General features: G+C 33.4%; 7 protein-coding genes and 1 non-coding gene across 10 annotated transcripts; 4 read left to right on the top strand and 4 right to left on the bottom strand.

Annotated features, from left to right (window-relative positions):
* Positions 1-558: 558 nt before the first annotated feature.
* On the bottom strand, positions 559-3,405 carry LOC119634944. The gene is made up of 5 exons (XM_038029386.1): positions 3,232-3,405; positions 2,803-2,879; positions 1,055-1,203; positions 797-991; positions 559-730 (listed from the first exon to the last, which is right to left on the bottom strand). Exons 1-5 carry the CDS (start codon positions 3,275-3,277, stop codon positions 649-651), a joined length of 549 nt encoding a protein of 182 aa, XP_037885314.1. The 5' UTR covers positions 3,278-3,405; the 3' UTR covers positions 559-648.
* Positions 3,406-4,531: 1,126 nt separating this feature from the next.
* Positions 4,532-4,615, bottom strand: Trnal-uaa. Its single transcript has one exon. It is a non-coding gene; the product is annotated as a tRNA-Leu (tRNA).
* A 1,144-nt stretch (positions 4,616-5,759) lies between these two features.
* LOC119635039 lies at positions 5,760-8,334 on the top strand. 3 transcript variants are annotated; one of them, XM_038029556.1, is made up of 8 exons: positions 5,760-5,981; positions 6,039-6,172; positions 6,232-6,378; positions 6,441-6,735; positions 6,802-7,461; positions 7,525-7,652; positions 7,704-7,809; positions 7,877-8,334. In XM_038029556.1, exons 1-8 carry the CDS (start codon positions 5,822-5,824, stop codon positions 8,329-8,331), a joined length of 2,085 nt encoding a protein of 694 aa, XP_037885484.1. In that variant the 5' UTR covers positions 5,760-5,821; the 3' UTR covers positions 8,332-8,334. The 3 variants fall into 3 exon arrangements, with proteins under 3 accessions (XP_037885484.1, XP_037885483.1, XP_037885482.1); XM_038029555.1 differs by having other exon boundaries at positions 6,036-6,172; XM_038029554.1 differs by having other exon boundaries at positions 5,760-6,172.
* An 18-nt stretch (positions 8,335-8,352) lies between these two features.
* LOC119635040 (post-GPI attachment to proteins factor 2-like) lies at positions 8,353-9,674 on the bottom strand. The gene is made up of 2 exons (XM_038029557.1): positions 8,792-9,674; positions 8,353-8,726 (listed from the first exon to the last, which is right to left on the bottom strand). The coding sequence occupies exons 1-2, from the start codon at positions 9,417-9,419 to the stop codon at positions 8,590-8,592; spliced, it is 765 nt and encodes a 254-aa protein (XP_037885485.1). The 5' UTR covers positions 9,420-9,674; the 3' UTR covers positions 8,353-8,589.
* Positions 9,675-9,826: 152 nt separating this feature from the next.
* LOC119634838 lies at positions 9,827-13,837 on the top strand. The gene is made up of 6 exons (XM_038029239.1): positions 9,827-9,844; positions 10,077-10,395; positions 10,451-12,504; positions 12,575-12,965; positions 13,050-13,573; positions 13,630-13,837. The coding sequence occupies exons 2-6, from the start codon at positions 10,165-10,167 to the stop codon at positions 13,784-13,786; spliced, it is 3,357 nt and encodes a 1,118-aa protein (XP_037885167.1). The 5' UTR covers positions 9,827-9,844; positions 10,077-10,164; the 3' UTR covers positions 13,787-13,837.
* Positions 13,838-13,933: 96 nt separating this feature from the next.
* Positions 13,934-15,718, bottom strand: LOC119634839 (serine--tRNA ligase, cytoplasmic). Its single transcript, XM_038029240.1, has one exon. It carries the CDS (start codon positions 15,636-15,638, stop codon positions 14,139-14,141), a length of 1,500 nt encoding a protein of 499 aa, XP_037885168.1. The 5' UTR covers positions 15,639-15,718; the 3' UTR covers positions 13,934-14,138.
* Positions 15,719-15,843: 125 nt separating this feature from the next.
* LOC119634769 lies at positions 15,844-17,054 on the top strand. The gene has a single exon (XM_038029121.1). The coding sequence runs from the start codon at positions 15,968-15,970 to the stop codon at positions 17,039-17,041; it is 1,074 nt and encodes a 357-aa protein (XP_037885049.1). The 5' UTR covers positions 15,844-15,967; the 3' UTR covers positions 17,042-17,054.
* Positions 17,055-17,260: 206 nt separating this feature from the next.
* On the top strand, positions 17,261-17,946 carry LOC119634770 (RING finger protein narya-like). Its single transcript, XM_038029122.1, has one exon. It carries the CDS (start codon positions 17,278-17,280, stop codon positions 17,944-17,946), a length of 669 nt encoding a protein of 222 aa, XP_037885050.1. The 5' UTR covers positions 17,261-17,277.
* Positions 17,947-18,571: the final 625 nt, after the last annotated feature.

The raw sequence follows: 18,571 nt of genomic DNA, 5'->3' as shown, positions 1-18,571 counted from the left end.
CATTTAACAAAATTCTCTATGTGATGCGAAGATGTGATGAAAAATTTAAACAATATGCAATATGTTTTTACCGACTGTTTAATTACGTCTGTATTATCCTTATAATCAGTACGTTTCGCAGAACAAAAATATAATAAGTAAATTACACATTTTCCTAAATTTGAAAACATATTTTTATATTTGATATTTGTTCGGCACGTTTGCATGATTCCGACCGCTTTCAATAAAGAACAAGTGAAAACTAAAACTTTTCTCTTCTTACATTATAAAAGGATCTGTACGGTATTGCCATGTTAGAATATAAAATATTTAAAAAAGACAAAATAAGTTACTAGAAATAAGTTTTTAAACGTTCTTTAATACATATATAAGAAAATTTTTCTATTTCAAAAAGATTTAACAACAAATTTTTACAATTTAATTTTAAAATCAAAAATATTTTATATCACAGTTAACATTTTATAAATACTTGTTCTAAAATGATTGATTGTAAATGTTTACTTAGAAATAATTGCATATTTATAATGTTTTAACAATTGGAATTTTTTATAGCTCTTTGGAAGAAAGAATCCAAAAAAAAAAATAAAAATTGAAAAACAATAAATATTTGTATGGCTGATCAACCCACTAACGAAGCCATCCCGTTTATTAGGATGTTGTAGTAAATTGTCGAGACCAATAATCTCTGTTGTCATTTGTGATTAACAGTTCTGATCTGCCATAACGTTCACTAAATGGAAAATATATATATGAATAATTAATTTTAATTACATGTAATTATTGCATTATTACTAACTCGAAACGGTAACGACGTGCAATTAGAACAATGATTAGAACAATTATAAGTACAGCAATAAGAGTCAATATTATAACGAAAATTGAACGAGTTTCACTGAAAAATTGTGCAATTGATTCTTTCTCATTCAGGGTATTCAATAAATCAATATTTTCATCAATTATTTTATCTGTATTGAAAATGATTGACGGAGCTCTGTATAATTGAAATGATGATAAATTTTAGAAGAAATTAACTTAACCATGCATATATACCAACCTATAGCGCTCTTCGATTTCTACGGTTTCTTTCCTCATATCGTACGGTTCCAAGATTTCTACGTCATATTTAAGATTATCTTTAAAATCGTCCTTAGGCAACGCATTCGTTTCCTCATCACGATGTGGATGCAAAAAATTGTTATAATCCTTAAAAATATATATAAATATCACTTTACAAGCGGTTTTTGAAATAAATAAGGCTTTCTTCAAAAATATGCACGCTATAGCTAATGAGATTAATTTCTTCTTAATAATATCAGCGATATGAGTATCAAATAAACGAACCTGGAGAATAGAATGCGAAAAACACAGTGGTTCGTATGTGAGATTCGACCTCCGCGCGAATATAACTTTCTTACTTGTTTTATATTTTATTTTGTTGTCGCCTGTAGCAAATGTTGTTTCTGAGTCACTAAAGCTTAACTTTATTTAAGTCACTTATTAAGATGCATTTTTTTTTCTCAATTTTTAGTGTCAACAATTAGACGTCGGCCTTTCCAAAGAATTGATGAATAATTGCTCATTAAAATTAGTTTAATATGAATCACGACATCTTTTTTTCGATTAAACCTTTAATAATAATAAGTATTTGATCGGTTACTGTTTATGGCCATAATTGGCAAAAACTTGTTTACTCGTAAAAATGTTTTTGTAGTAACATCTTGTTACTAGTAGTAACATCTAGCACTATGCAAATGCGACCGGCTTGTATTCTTAGCCTAAAATATATAACATATATATTTTTAATTAGCCAGAATTTTTCTTTCTTTTAACGTTGTGTTTGAGTAGACTAAGCCAATGAGAAATATGGAATTAGTCAGGGATTTGTGTGTCTGTCCGATTAATATACCGTAGCAAAATGAAACAATGGAAGGTTGAGACAAATAGTTGAGAAAAATAACTTTGGAAAGGTTAGATTTTTAAAATGATCATCAATAACTTATCGGGTTTATATATTTCTCCTTTTGAGATGAGAAGACTGGATGTGTTTTAAATTGTAGTTATGGCAGTAGCTATTAATAGGAACGTAATTGTCTAGAACTTATTATCTTTTAGAAAAGTTTCTATATAAAATTGATAAAGTTAATAATGATCTATCATATATTTTACATCTTTTATTCTTTAAATGTTCTTCTTTAAGCATGAGTTTAAAGCGTACATGCGAAGTCTCTAACACGTTAACGCATTTAAATGCTTCTGATTTTCCCATAGGGAATAATAATACTTTGAGCAATAATAATTGTTAGATTTGTAGAAAAAATGCAAATTAAAATTGCATAGAATATATCTAACGCTACAATTCACGTTATTTATATACGTCAAACGAGATTGTTTTTTATTTATAAGTGAAATAATTAGAAAGTGTATAGTGTAGTGTAAGTTCTGAAAATTACTTCATTTGCGCGTTTATAAATTGCCTTATGGTTATTTTCATAAATTGCAAAAATAATATATGTGTGTGTTATTGTTTGTATATATTTATTTTTATACGTGTCAAAATGTCTTCTTTTTTTTTTTTTTGTAAATCAAATCTCTTATAACATTTTTTGAAAGCTTTATAGCAATTAAAATATTTAGCAAATTTGTTTATGAATTTTTATGAATTCGAAATTTAAAAATGGACTCATTCTGATCATAGAAAAATCTCAAGCAAATTTTATTGTTTGATGTTAAACAGAATTCTGCTCAGTCATTTATCAGCTACTACTTCTAAAAATATGATTAAAATAATGCCTTTGCACTTACATTTTTTGTCAAGTTAAGACCGCTATTTAGATCCAAAATTTCTCCCACATTTTTACAAATTGCAAAACAACTGAAAGCTGTGAACAAAAAAAAAAAAAAAAAATGTTTATATATATCAAAAAAGGAAATTTATTTATTATCTATTCTTCTTTGCGTTTCTTTCTTGATATTCAATCAATGAATCGTCAATTCAATTCTTTTAATTGTAAAAACCATATTTATTAAACGGCCGGAAAGTTGTGACATATTTTTTTAGTGCTTCCTAACTAAATGAGAATATGCATCGACCATTTAAGCTTTAGCAAATCAAAATAAATATTAAGTTCAAGCGTGTCATTAATTTCATAGATCGTTTATCGGATTGATGAAAACAAGAGTCATGGAGAATGGAAATAAAAAAAAAAAAAAGAAACGAAAAGAAAAACTTACCCAAAATTAAAATCATCTGACGATAGAATTTAAGCACTGTTAGCATTCTGACGTATAGAAAACAATAATAATAACAACAAATAGCACTTCTATATGCTTCTATTAATTAGGCTGAGGCAGGGCTGAGGTAATAATAATTCTTTTTTTTTTTTATCAGAGAGTATAACAAAAAAATAAAAACAAACAAACTCTAAACGCAGAGTATTCTTTGAGTTTTATTTCTTTTATTTAATTAACAAAAATATTTTTTTAAGATTTCCGTATATTTGTCTGCGACGATCGTATTGCTAAAGACAACTGAATTGAATGGCGAGAGAATAAAATCAAAATGAAGCATATACTAAAAAAAATAATCGCATTAAGTGGTTTTACTGGTTTACCTATTTGCTACTATGACGTACGTATGCCGATGATCGTCAAAAATGTATTAAATGACTCAATGGGTTAAACGATGAAGTTAAGGTATAAAATAAGATTAAATTCATTCATTGCCTTGTCAAGTACAGTGCCCTTATTCAGTTTCCATCTCGAAATTCAACTCCAATCTGATGCATTAACTACTCATGGATATGTGATCTCGCTTACTTCGCTTGCACTCACACTACATTGCTGATATTTGCGCTATATATGTATAGCAAGGAAGTTGCATTCATTCTAAGGCGAACTTGTGATTATTAATTTTATAGGCGTATATTTTTTAAGACAACATTGCCACACTACCTCACCAAGTATCTCTTTGATATAAATAAAAGTTTGAATTAAGCAAAGAAAAACTATTAAAAACACTACAGTCTATCACGACTAACCATTAAATAACCTACACTACCGTACAGTTATTCATAAAAATATTTCCAAATAAACAAATATAAATGGGAATTAGTCGAAAAAGTGTTCCGATCTGAACCATTTTCAATAGCATTCGTCCTTGGACCAAAACACGTTGTGTACCAAATGTTAAAAATGATGGCCTGCAAGTTGCACACGAGAAATAAGACGGACAAGCGGACAGACAAACTTAGAAGATTATTCTGAACCAGTTAATATAATTACAGATACAATTACAGGCACTATCTTAATTTGCTCTATATGTTATATGCATCCGTACAAACTTAAGACACCCTTATACCGCACCAAGTACCGTAGAGTATGAATATAATTTGAAGTAAAATTTGCTTTTGTGTAAAATCGAAGACGAACTTTACGAACTCTCTAAAGCATAATTTCTTCCTCGAAGTAAAATATAAATGCTTTTTGAACACTTAGCCAATATCTATAATAAAAAAAAAAGATCTCAAATCACTGTCAGGTGTGGGGTTCGAACCCACGCTCCCTCTCGGGAACCAGAGCTTAAATCTGGCGCCTTAGACCGCTCGGCCAACCTGACTACTTGGATGTCAATGCTTACAATTCAATTTTAAATGATTGTAGTAGAAAATTACTAGTAAGTAACATTGATAATTGTTAATATTAAGCAGTTGCTATATCTGATACCACAATTAAGTACTAATAAAGACATTTTGTTAGTATTCTACTTTTGGCAATTTTTCGTAATCAATTTTTTTTACCTCTCAAGAAATTTTTAAAAAGTGCTTGGGTGCACGCTCGCGTATTCTTTGGTGGATATTTATAGAAAAAGTTGTAATTATATCGTATTGCACAGATATTAGCAAGAATACGCTTTCATCGACAACTTGATACTGATACCAATCAGAAATATATGCAATATATAAACGTTGTAAAATCTCTGAAATTTCCTTTGGGTTGTTGCAGACATTATGACAAGCCTTTTTTTGGGATTGTTAGGTGGAGATGGACTAAGCCAATGGATTTGTGGCTTATATGTCCATTACGATAAGCCTTCTAAAAAAGCACTATATATTCGCGTTTGTTGTTGTAAAGATGGTATCGTGCGTGGGGTTGTTGTTGCAAGTTCTAATTATTGTTTACATTTGCCATGCACGTGCTATTGTTTACATATCAAAAGTAAGAAATTGTGTATTTTGTTGCCCTAAAAGTAGTACCGTACCGCGTTGCATTTTTTAGAATTGTTGCTACTTCGTTTATTTATCATAATTTTTTTATATAACAATTATTAATATTATTACTATTATTTTAATTATTATTATTATTATTATTAATCTTTAAAATCGTTATTATCGAAAATATAAAAAATTTGCTTTTCTAATATAAATTAAATTAATTTCAATTATATTTACAAAAGGGACAAGAAGAAATTTACTCCGTATGATAAGAAATTTCTTTTCAAAAACAGAACTAAATGCAGTGGCAATAAGCCAAATTAATTTATTTTCCCTTTTTTTTTTTTAAGCTAAAAAATCTTGGAACAATGAGTTTAATCCGAATGTGTTTGCAACCAGCAAAATAAAAAAAAAAACTCGCAGAGAGGAAAACAGCTGATTGCTATGTAAACAAACAATATTAGTTTTTCGTAAGATTAACGGGTGATTATATTATTACATACATGGTTAATACACAACAAAATTAAAAAACTCGTAAATTTTTTTTCTTGTATTTTTCGTTATTGAGTAGACAATTTTGTTTTTGAGCTGAGCAAATGTAAAGTTAAATTATGAAAACAATTAATACGTCTAATAACGAAGATACACCTAAGCTCACACAAACGAAAGCGAATAAAAAGTCGACAAAATCGCGCAACAAAAACAATAAATTTGATTTAAGTAATGCTACTTGTTCTGGAAAAAATGGTACTAGTTCAGGGGCAGCAAGTGGTAATATAAACAGTGCATTGGTTTGTAGTATCGGTCAAAACAATTCACCACTAGCAGGAATAGTCACACCAACCACACCTACTACACCATTGTGGACTGTTAGTAGCCAGACAATGTTCGATGTAAATCACGTCAACAGCGGTAACAGTGGAGGCAGCAGTGGTAATAGTGATGCTGCTGGCACTTCAAGGGTCAGTTTCATCAGAACGATCCAAACGTAAAATAGTTTACATCGTATTTGTTTTTATAGAGTCATCATAAAAGCTACGCCGGATTAGAACCCCGTTCTATTAAAGTCATTTGGGAGCAACACGATCAAAGCGATATAGAGTTATCCAATGAAGTATGTTCTAGGGTAGCGGAAGATGCTTCTTACAAATTATGGGAATTAATTAATGTAAATACGTTAACGGATTAATGTATATCCAAACTTAACGAATTTTTTTATCTTCTTTTAAGAATATTAAAACATATGCTCGCCATTCTGGCGGTATTATATCTTACGATTTAGTTAACGAAGTCTTAAAAGACTCTGATGTATCTCCTTGCTTAGGTGCTATTGATACTGATTGGGATCGCATTGACTACGATGGAAGCTATTTTTTCCACTCTGACAAAATTCTGGAATTACGTGATGAATATCAAAAAGAGATCACTTTCAATATAACACAAAAACCCGATTTGAAATGTTCATCCTTAGTGGAAGATAAGCATTTGGGTAATTTAAAAAAATATATACCCAGCTTATTGCATGGTAATGATCGAAGAGTAAATACTTTACACATTTTTACATTAAAGTTGCTTTTGATTTAAATTTTAGTTACCCTTAATGGTGATCCACAAGATTTGGATTTCGTATTGAGCGAAGCTGCTTTTAGTCCTATAATGGGTAGCTGCTTTCGTTTAATCTTATCGAAAATTATACAAATAGCTGCTTTCAAGCAAAGTCATGATATTAGTCAACGATGCTGGCGTTTATTAAAAGCTCTATCCACCAATCCCCAATGTCGTGATATAGATTGCCGTGAAGAATTCTTTCATTTGGCAGAAATTCTCATATGTCAATTGCTAGCGCCATATGAAAGCATAAAAGTTCAAAATAGTTTCAGGAATTATGAGAGGGATCATGGAGCGACCAATATTAAAGTGCAGAATGTGGAAATGAAGACGGAAACTCAAACAGCGAAAACAACGTCCCATGCTGAACAAAATTCTGCCTATGCAATTAGCAATGAGGAAAAGATATACAAATTGCAACCAGACGAAGATGAATTTAGTAACACGACGCATAACACGGACTGTTGGAATTTAACTTCACCGTATTTCGCTTCACCCGTTGATTGGAAATATGTAGATGATCTTTGCCAGACAGTGGGCCATTTAGCTGCGATTAATGACTACTTTCAAAACGAGTGCACTTTCCATATAGTAAAGAGATTGAAACGTTTCTTTGATGGTCGTTCTATAAATAGCGAAAGAGGTATCCACAAAAGTCCTCATAATAAGTATTTAAATGGTAACGATAAAAAATTTTCATTATTAGATTATAATTACATAAGTCGTTCGATACGTGGCTTAATCGCTTGCGGTGAACATGCATTTCGTGAGTTTATACCATTTTTATACAAGTTGAAGTGCGATCTTCCGGAAATCTTATGGAACGACTTTTCGGTAAACAAACTTATTTTGAAATATTTGCAGTATAAGTAAATTAAATTTCAGATAGCAGCAATATTTCTAAGAGATGGTGAAGACATATTTTTATATGAATGGTTAGAATACGTTTGCGGAGGCGATAAATTGCAACCATTTATGGTTTACTATGCCGGTAGGTTTGCAAAAAAAAAAAAGAAAAGGAAAGTGTATTAGGACTGGTTGATAATATTTCTTTTTAGAATATTATGAAAAATTTATTTACCATCGTTTTTGTGAACGTAAATCAAAGACTTTTAAGCTAAATCCGAAATTAGGAGTACGGCGTCTTGAATGGAGTACGCTAGTGGCGCGGATGTGTCATGCGAATACAATTTGTCATGGTGATGATCCTAACAAAGCTCTAAATCCTAAACCATTACTGCCAGAAGTATTTCCCGAATTAAAGATTCCCAATTTAAAATTGAATCGTGGCGGCAATATACGATTTAAATTTGCTGGCTGTCGTCCCATTATCATAAAGGCGAAACAAAAAGATCACAATCGATCCGTAGATATTGTCAGCGGTTCAGGTCTGGAAAGCACAAGTGATCTAATGTCACATGAAATTTTAATAGCTAAGAGAAGACTTTTCGGCCCGCTATCGAATGAGAAACGAATAATTCCATTAAGCACTTATTATTATCTCAGAATATGAAAACTTCAAGAAACCGAAAAATATAATTTAAAAAAATTGTTCTAAAAATGTGTGTATTTAAGCCATAATTAAATAAAATACTTTTCGTTCTTGTGTTTTTATAGTTGGACGCGTTATTCAATGGGAAATATAAAAAAAAAAAAAGGGAAAATTAAATATTCCTCTATATATGTAAATTAAAACTTAAAAATTATTTGCGACTATTTTTAAACATTCACATAATTCCCAGGTTAAGTTGCTTTTTTTTTTTATAATTCGTTATGCGTGCGACATGTACAATCCTTTCTGCCAATCATAAAACATATAAAGACCATAAAAATCCCAATAAGCAGTCATATGATAAGCCATATTAGTTAAAACCACTATATACTCAAACAATGCAAAAATTGTGTAAACTGCAAAAGAGATAGTATATTAGGATACAATGCAACGTTCAACATTGAAGCGCAATCCTACTGACCTCCACTTTCACATTTCGTATTATGTCTTATGAAGCAATAAGCGGCAAGAGAAAATGCTAAAACATTAATTGTGAAGAACAGGCCTTTATAACGTAACGACTTCTCCTCCGTTTCCGTTAAACTAAGCTTACGGGCTTTACGATTTAGAAAGTATACAATAAGCATATAAATCTCACTGCATGCTATAAATGTTATAAACGATGTCTTGTGCACTTCATAATCATCCGCCGACGTCCATAAGGATAAACAAACCAATGCTAAATTTTCAATTACATTTAATATCACTGCGAATTTTGCAATTATGCGACGATTGCGCCGTATATGATTTTTATAGTATTGCGAATACAAATTGGCCAGGACAAGACGTACGGGCAAATGCAGTATTATCGCTAATCTCCATACAGTTCGCTGAGGTTCATAACTGCCAATAGCTGCTGAGATGGATGGTAAATAATTCGATACCTCGCAGTGCGTGTATGTGGCCCGTTCGAAATCCATAACAATGGACCAGACAATGCAATATACAAATGCACCTAATGCCAAACTAATGCCAAATATAGCCACGTGAGACAGTTTTATTCGTAATAGAGGCTTGCGTGCATCCAATCGTTCATAAATTGGTAACATTATGCATTTACGATGACACGACTGTTAACGCTTACATACATACACCTTTCCCATTTATTTACCAATTCCATTAAACAAAAATTTTGACTATCACCATACCATGACTTTTTTTTGTTTTTCTCTTCTGGATTCAACAGATTGACCGTTTCTATTGAATTGGATCTCAAAATCTTTTTCCCGTTACAAGAAGCGCTAGTTCCTAAAAAAATCCTTTGACGTATTTCTCGAACGAAATAAACAAAACTGACAGTTAACATTAATACGTGTAAAGCTTAAGAGCAACTATCTACAAAGAGAAATTGTAGAAATCGCTCGCGTTGTTGTATGATTTTTTTCTCTTTGCCATCTAAAAATGAAAATTTCATTTTTATATTTATTTAGTTTTTGTGGTTTTTGCCAAGGATTTTCTTCAGATGGCACCTAATGTGAATTATTTATAATTTTTTTTAATTAATAATTTTAATTGATCTTTATTTCATTTTCATTACCTTTGCGCTGTGTTTCCATTGTTTCCATTCGGCGATAAACACACGTGCAATATTACAGTGGAAACATTGAAAAGCTTGACAACAAGAGACTCTTAAACAATAAAATCAATTATAGTAAACATTGAAATTATATTTCATTTTTAAATTTTTCAAATTTTTATTTATGTAGACTAACTGAAAAGAACAACAAAAAAGCCTATTATTTTCCAATCAGAGAGAGAGAAAAATATTTAAAAATAAAAACAATCGAACTGAACATGTCACATGTACGCAGAGAAAAACCGAGTACGTTCGTCAAAGAGACTCGATGGGATCGCATACGCAAGAGGCACCATACAAACGCTATTGTGCAGACATTGAAAACCGAGGCAGTTAAACGTTTTATAGAAATGGATTTCATTGGCAAACATCAAAATAAGATAATGAATGGAATTGCGGAAGATCGGCCATTGGATCCAATATTGGTTATGAATATAAGACATGAAATGGTAGGCAAACGGAATTTTCAAATCACCCATATTTCATTTTAATAGATTCTCATAGTTTAAAAGGGCACCACACAAGCTAACATTGGCTTCAACGGTATCTCAAAATAAGCGTGACGCATGCATAGCACATAACCTTAATGTGGAAGATCGTTATTTGGAAAATCAATTACAACGATTTCGCGAGCATTTAAAAAAAGAACATCAACGTAGAAAAATTCCCAGAAGACAATTGGAATCCCTTTTGATAGATAATAGAGGAATAATGAAAAGTTTCAATTTGAATGAAAAATGCTTACGAGAACTCTATAAGACTCCTATAGAAGTTTTAAATGAAGTTAACGAATTATACACGAAATGCAATAACGAGAAGGAGAAATATAAAGGAACAGATACTACCACTAAATGCCATGCTTCAGTCGCTTCCAAAGAAGAGAGTCGTCCATCTTTGATGCTCATTTTAGAAGGAAAGCTGGAAAGGAATAAAGGATGTAATGAAGATATAACCACAACAGTATACAATGAAATAAACTCGATGCCGGCAAACGAGATAATTCAAAAATCTCCATTAGATTCGCAGAGGGAAGCAATCTGTTCTAAGGACATGTCTAAATTACTTTCGGATGTTAAAATAGACGATCAAGGACTTGAATTAGGTGACCAAAGATCACAAAAATGTACAAAAGAAGATTCCAACCACCAACCATTGAAACTTATAGAATTTGATCACTTTTTAGCGTTAAAAGATAAAGAAGTGACTGACGAGTGCCTTCACTACTCAGAGACTCAGGAAATTAATCAATTAATTAATGCAGATAACGTAGAGGAAAGTACGGAAAAGGATATGAATAATGTCAAGGGCGACAGCCCAGTAGGCGATGAAAGTAACAATTTGAAAAGAATATTTGAGGAGAATACTATAATTACTTTTAATTTTAATGAAAATATGACGCTGTCGAAATCCGATAAGATTGGTGAAGAAACGGCATTAAAATCCAACACGCAGATGCCCTTAGAAAATGACGTAGAAAGCGATGAAAAAGGTAACGGTATAAAAATCGCTGAGGAAATTTTCCAGTTATCAGGGAACGCTGCTATTATTGACAAAATTGTGCCTATAAAAGAGAAAGATGATACTGCCATAATCACTGATGAATTCGTTGAGATTAATGACCTGATCCGACGTCAAAAGGAAAAGGAAAATGATTTTCCTTTTAACAGAATTGAAAATTCGCCACCAATTGCGTCTTTCCATGAAATACCGACTATAATACATTCTGAATTAACGGTAATTAGCAAGCCAAAAAGAAATACAGTTAACTTGACAAATTTATGCAATGATCCGGAAAAAGTGCAGACATTGCAGGATCCACGTAACATTGAAGATCATTTTGATAATAATGTAGAGGGAGTTAGCTATGCTGAGCACCGCTGCGTAAGGTTTGACGAAGCCGTGGCCGTGTGCAATGCCGCCAGGCAGAATTCCGGCTCTGCGCGTACCGATCATGCCATCGATTCCGTTATAGCTGATTTAGCAGCAGAGGCCGCAAAGGAATTGGAGCAAGAAGGGCGGGAAAAATGTAAAAAAATAAACTGTAAGCCACCAGAGATGAGAGACTTGAAAAGTGGTTTAACCCTAAAGGGCTGTTCTTTAGAAGCGCAAAGCCTTCTGATGGTTACCGGAGGAAAAATGCCATCCTCTTGCGAACCGAGAAATCTTAACGAAATGTTCTACTACCCTTCAGAATCTGTTTCAACGAATGAAGATCACCATGACTCTTTGTCGTCCGTAAACGAGGAGCAAAGAAAAATTATTGAAAAACTTTTCGAGACACGAAGCACTCAAGCCAATCTCTCCATAATGCGTAAATATTTTATCAGATGGACGCATTTTAAAACTATCGAGAAAATCGAACGTGAAAATGTTGGCGATTGCCGCTTAGATCGCGTCGGGAAAATTAACATATTTCTGGATAAGGTGCGTTTTGAAAAAGATCGCCTGAATAAGTTACAGAAAACTGCAACAGCGGATGGACTTGCAGAGGAAAATGTAGTCAATAGCAAAAAAGATATCGCCTCGAATGTGATAAAGGCTAAAAAATATCAAAACAAGTCAGTGCATCGTGAAAATAGATTGGAAATAATTACTTGGTACTGTTGTTGTTTTTTTGCTTTTTTATAGGATTAAGGTTCAGCAGGATATAATTGATTTACAGCGTGTAAAATTGGAACGCCAGGAACGAATTATAATGGAATTGAAATTGGGAAAGTTGTCGGAGGAAACGAAAGAGGCCAGACAAGAGCTTAAGGAAGATTTAAAAACTGCTATACGTTCCGGCGATCCCAAGTTGAAAGCGAAGGCAAAAACTTTGCAATTGATAGGCAATTTGAAGGATCGGAACGATGACGATAGATTTGGACGATTGGAAGGGAAAGCCTTGGAGCCAGCTTTCCTTAGGAATATGCAAGAGAGAGCCTTAGCCAGAAGTATAAGGCAGGAACAAGCTCGACAAAGGCGTTTGAAAATTGAAGCTGAGAAGGAGGCACAAAAACTAGCTCTGGAAGAAGCTAAAGTAAATAAATATTAAAATATCATTTTTGATTATCATCCTTCCAATAGCGAATAAAACTTCCCCCCCCTATTTTTTTCTCTTAAGCGGTTAGAAGATGAGGAAACTAAACGCTTACGCGTGGAAACTTGGAATGAGAAACGTCGTCAAGAGCGAATGGCGAAGATACTTAAAGAACGTGAGAGACAGAGGGCTGCTGATAATATGAAAAAAGCTCAGGAATTTTGTAGACGTTTACTTTTATCACGTATCGGAATGGAGGGATTTAAACGGCTGCTGGAACGTAGACGTGAAAAATTTCGCAAATATCAAGAGCTTCGACTTAAATTAAATAAGAAACGATATTTACAAGCTTGGTTTACGGTTTATTGCATAGCTAAGGCTAGACGAGATAAAAAGGCTGATGACTTTTACGAATGCATTTTGAAAAGACGAATAATGAACTGGTGGTGTTGTTATGTGGAAATGGAACGCAGTAAAGTCAATGTCGCAGTAGATTGGTATGATTTCAAGTTAGTTGAAGGCGTGTTTCGTAAATGGTGGGCCCATGCCAAACGTATGCGGATAATAGAAGAAAGCAAGATGAAACAAGCCTGTTCGCATCATGAATGGTAAGCGTTTAATTTGTTATTTGGACAAGGCTCTAAAGGATTTGCTTTTACTTCAGGCAATTGAAATGGAAGGTTTTAGATTGTTGGCGCCGTTTGAAGCAAATGTTACAACTGGAGAGAGAGACCGAAGAAAGACGTCAAAAATGGCGTATGAAAATTTGGGAACTTATTCCCGATTATACTCCGGCAAAGGATGACTTGGAATTCATATGAAATATTTATGTAAATATAAACGAAAATAGTCGCAGCCAAGTCATTCTCAATAAAGGATAAAAAAAACGATTATGCAAACAAGAATTAAAACGTTCTCTTATCTAGCTTGCAGTTCACATAATTAAGAAAAAAAAAAAACTCGATTCCTTAAATGTTGCAATCACTTTGGATCATTGCATAAGTGTTTTCTTTTTTTTTTTTCATCTTATTTGCAAAATGTGAATGTTTAATTAATTAGAAAACAACAATAGCTGATAAGCCTCTGAGGAGAGAGATTGTGTATACCATAGTAAAAGTTTTAAAGCTAAGCCGTTCAGAAATGCATTAACATCTTCGTCCCAAAGAAGATTTCTTAAGCTGCTCTATCTTTTTTATTATTTTTGCTAACTTTTTTACTGTTCGCTGACGCTGCTTCCAATTCGATTGGCGCTGGCTTTACAAATGGTATCTCCTCGCGATAAATTTCGGGCATGTATTTCTTTAAAGGTTCAGGAACTGTAACGCCAGTTTCGGTTTGATGATTTTCCAGAATGGCGCAAATAACACGGGTGGTGGCACACATGGTAGCGTTCAACATGTGAACATAATCGACGGAAGCATTCATTTTCTTGGTTTGCCCGTAACGCACCAGAAGGCGTCGCGCCTGATAATCTAAACAATTCGAGCAAGAGACTAACTCGCGGAACGCTCCACTCCCGGGAAACCATGCTTCTAAATCTAGCTTTTTAGCTGCAGCGTGATTAAGAGCCCCTGAGACAATGTTTACAATACGATATGGAATGCCGAGAGATTGGCAAAAATCTTCTGCATTGCCGATCATTTCACCCATCATTTCCCAAGATTTGTTGTCATGAGGAGATGTTAAAACAAATTGCTCCACTTTTTCGAACTGGTGAACCCGGAATATGCCACGAGTATCGCGACCATGAGAACCGACTTCTTGACGGAAGCAAGTGGATAAGCCGGCATATTTAATGGGTAATGCCGACTCGGATAGCCATTCGTCACGATGATAAGCAGCTATCGGCTGCTCAGAAGTCGCTATCAAATATTTCTCATCACTTGATCCCTCCTCGGCTCGTTCGCTTCCTTTACCAACAACCTTATAAAGCTCTTCATCGAATTGAGATAATTGAGCCACCTCTTGCATTACTTCTTTGCGCATAAAGAAAGGGGTATATAAAGGCGTGTAGTTTTTCGCATATAACATATGTAAAGCATGCTGTATAAGAGCCTGTTCTAAGAATACAGCTGGGCCAGTTAAAAAGTACCCCCGTCCCCCGGAAACAACGGCGCCCTTATCACCATTCATTCCATCAATCATAACGATCAGATCTACATGCGAATACTTGGCTTGTTTCTCACAATTGCTATACATACGTTCCACTTTATTTTCATCTTCATCATTAGACACCGGTACTGATTCATGCAAATGATTGCCCACTTCCCGCAAGGCTAGATTACGTTTCTCTTCGTTTGCTTGCAATAGGCTTTCATTTTCATTCATTGCCTGATCAATTAGTAAGCGCACTTTTTTAATCTGATTCACCGATAACTCGGACAGTTTTTCAATGTTGAGTTCAGTGAAAGGGCTTTGCAATTCTGTCGGTATCTCATCTGACTCATCGCCTAACGGTTCCCTTTTTTTCATTTTCTCACCAATGACTTTGCTGCAGAGATTTTTCACTTTATTCAAATTGTCGGCTTGGTGACGTCTTCGTCGCCATTCCATATCTTCAGAGATGACCGTCTCGACTAAGCCTACATCTTTGAAACGCTTTTCTTGATTTCTGCGTACAGCATCGGGATCACCGCCTTTATCACTTCGAAATAAATCTAAATCCAGTACCATTTTCAAGAATGATGAAATTCTACTATTTGCTTGCAAATGCCAAAAACTGTCCACGAAATGTTAATGAATCGTTTTTCATAAGCTTAAGCGTTTAACTAATATGGCCACTCTACCAAAAAATTACCAGATGTAATGAAATAATAAGAAAGAATACTTACCAATGTAAATGCAATTTTGCAATGAGCAATAAAAAATATTAATATCGACAACTACCAGTATTCACATTTAGAATATATATATTTTTTTTTTTCAAAAACGTAAATTTTTAGTTAACATTAACTATATGTAAATTTTCTTTGTTTGTATCAAAAATTTTTTTAAAAGAGATTATGAGCATTCTCGATTTCGAAATTGAGGAAGTACGTAAACTATGCGAAAATGTTGTCCCAAGCTCAAAAATAATTGCATGCACGAGCGGATTGTTGCGCGTTAATATCGATCAACTAAATCGGCCAATTACAGTGTGTATACGATTTCCAGAGACGTATCCAAATCAGCATATATTAGTTGAGTTGAAAAGTAAAACACTCTCAGAGAAATTCTTAAACAGACTTGTTAGTTTGTGTGAGAAAAAGGCACAGGAGCATTTGGGTAAAACGCAATGTCTGCACGTCTTACGCTTTATGCAGGAATACGTGCAAGAAAATCCTTTGTGCGTATGTTTTGATGAAATTCAAGCATTGCGTAAGGATATGGGTAGTGATGCTTCACCGGACCAGTTAAAGCTGAAACAGAAATTATCGACTGTGCTATTAAATGCGAAAGCTGGTGGCTACTTTTATCGTGTTAAAGCACTAGTGCCGCAGGAATATCCGCAAAAATGTGTAGATCTACGGCAGCAAGAGACGAATTTACCGGCAATTCTTTCGCGCTATCTAAATGGTCAGTCACGTGAAATTGCCAGGCAATGTGTGGAAGCGCCTTTGCGTCTTCCCAAGGGTAAAACACCGCGAGATTTTAAGCCGGTACCTAGCCTTCATAAAGCATTAAAATTCTGCTTAGAAGCGATATGTGCCTTCCCAAAGGAATGCTGTCCCGTATGTGGGCTTTTAGCGTTGCCCGCTGATCCCAAAGATTTAGAAACTGACGATAGTAAAGATGCTTACGTAGAGAGGGTCTATTGTGGTCACTTATTCCATCAGGGTTGCTTGAAATTGTATTTACGAGAACCACCATTTCCTAAAGATGGCAAACTATGCCCGGCTAAGCAACGTCACGTACGTTCAGATACTACGTATGATTTGCAAGGAAATCAAAGCTTGAATACATCTAAAAATGATGAATGTGGTATGCGCTTGGCGCACGATCGTTGGGTAACTAATACTAAGGTCGCAGAAAGCCGTTGGGCTCAAAAACAAGCACGCAGACGAGAATTGGAAGAGGTAGTCGATTTTCTCAAATGAGAATTGTACGTGTATTAACATACACACTCGAAATTGTACATACTACTAAAGCAAATAATTTAATCTACTGCTTAATTTATAAAATTCATTGCAATTGCACCAAAAACTTTCAACCATGTAACTGACATAACGGTAAAAAGCAAATACACTTCCATTTCTATTGCTTCAAAAAAGCGTTCAGCCGTAAATTGTCGAATGGTTTCTTTATTCTTGCCAAACAATTCTATGTAGGCAAAATGTCGTGTCCGTTTTCTTGTAACAAATGTTTTGGAAAAGATGAAGAAGGCACGTTGCAACTGCATTTAAGCCGTTGCGGTCATATTATTTGTCAAAATTGCTTAGGAAGCAATTGCGCCGTATGCTCTCGTCCTGTAAAATCTTTACCTATTAGTGCGAAAATGCCACGAGAAGTAGCTGAATACTTTATCGATCCATTGAAATATTATCAAAAATTTAAGCAAATTGCAAAATTCCATAGGGAACAACAACGCTTGTACGCGCAACACTATATTGAAGTACAAAAAACTGAATATAAGAAACTTGACGAAGAAATGCAAGGATTCAGCAAATTGGAGCAATGTTTACAAAGTGATTTAAAGGCTGAACGCGAAAAAGTACGCAAATGCAAAGAGCAATTGGCTTGTTTTGAAAGACGCTTGGAAAATGGGTATTACGAGCAACAACCTCAGCCGGCTAAATTGCGTTTTAATAGCGCAGTAACAAACGGTTTGAAACCATTTCCACAAAGAGCTACGTCACTACCGACCACAACGACATTAAGCGTTAGTTCATTGGGTACAGAAAATAGGAAAAGATTATTGAATGCAAATGAGTTAGGACAAAAGATGACATTAAATAAAATATTGGAATTATCATTTAAATCAAATTCATCAAAATTATATTAATTATAAATGGACATTCTTTTTGGAAAGAAAAGAGAAAAATATTATATTTATATAATTTTTACACAAGCAGAAGGGCTTTCATCATTTTTCTTTTGAAGTAAATCTCTTATGTAAGTAAATTTAAGTTGATTAAAATGGGAAAACAGAATATAGTTGTAGTTTTTAGTTTATAATGAATAATAAATTCTTCGAAAACACCAAATTTTTTATTTTCTTTATTTAATTTTTGTTTTTTTTTTTTTTTTTTTTGTTCTTGTTAATTACACAAAACATAAAATTTTGGAAATTAACTTTGTAAAAAATTTTAATTTAATTACAAATAAATGAAATGTATAGAGTTACAATTAAATTTGAAAAAAAAAAAAGTAAAGTGTTTTATATGCTAATTCGCGAATTTTAATGAAATGCTCTTCTATATGCTATATTTTTTTTATGTCTACATATTTTGATTATTATCAGATCATAATTTTAATTATGTAGTTTTTTTAACGGAACATTTAATAGTACAGTGTAGTAAGGTGATATATATATTATATTCAATAATACTTTAGAATACATTTGCATTGCATATGCCAGTTCGTTTGTTGAAACACATACGTACACTTTCGATATCAAAAGGCACAAA

The sequence above is a fragment of the Glossina fuscipes genome, unplaced genomic scaffold (genome assembly GCF_014805625.2).
Source record: "Glossina fuscipes isolate IAEA_lab_2018 unplaced genomic scaffold, Yale_Gfus_2 3, whole genome shotgun sequence".
Lineage (NCBI taxonomy): Eukaryota > Metazoa > Arthropoda > Insecta > Diptera > Glossinidae > Glossina > Glossina fuscipes.
The sequence above is the reverse complement of the archived record's forward strand: the minus strand, read 5'-3'. Positions and strand labels throughout refer to the sequence as shown.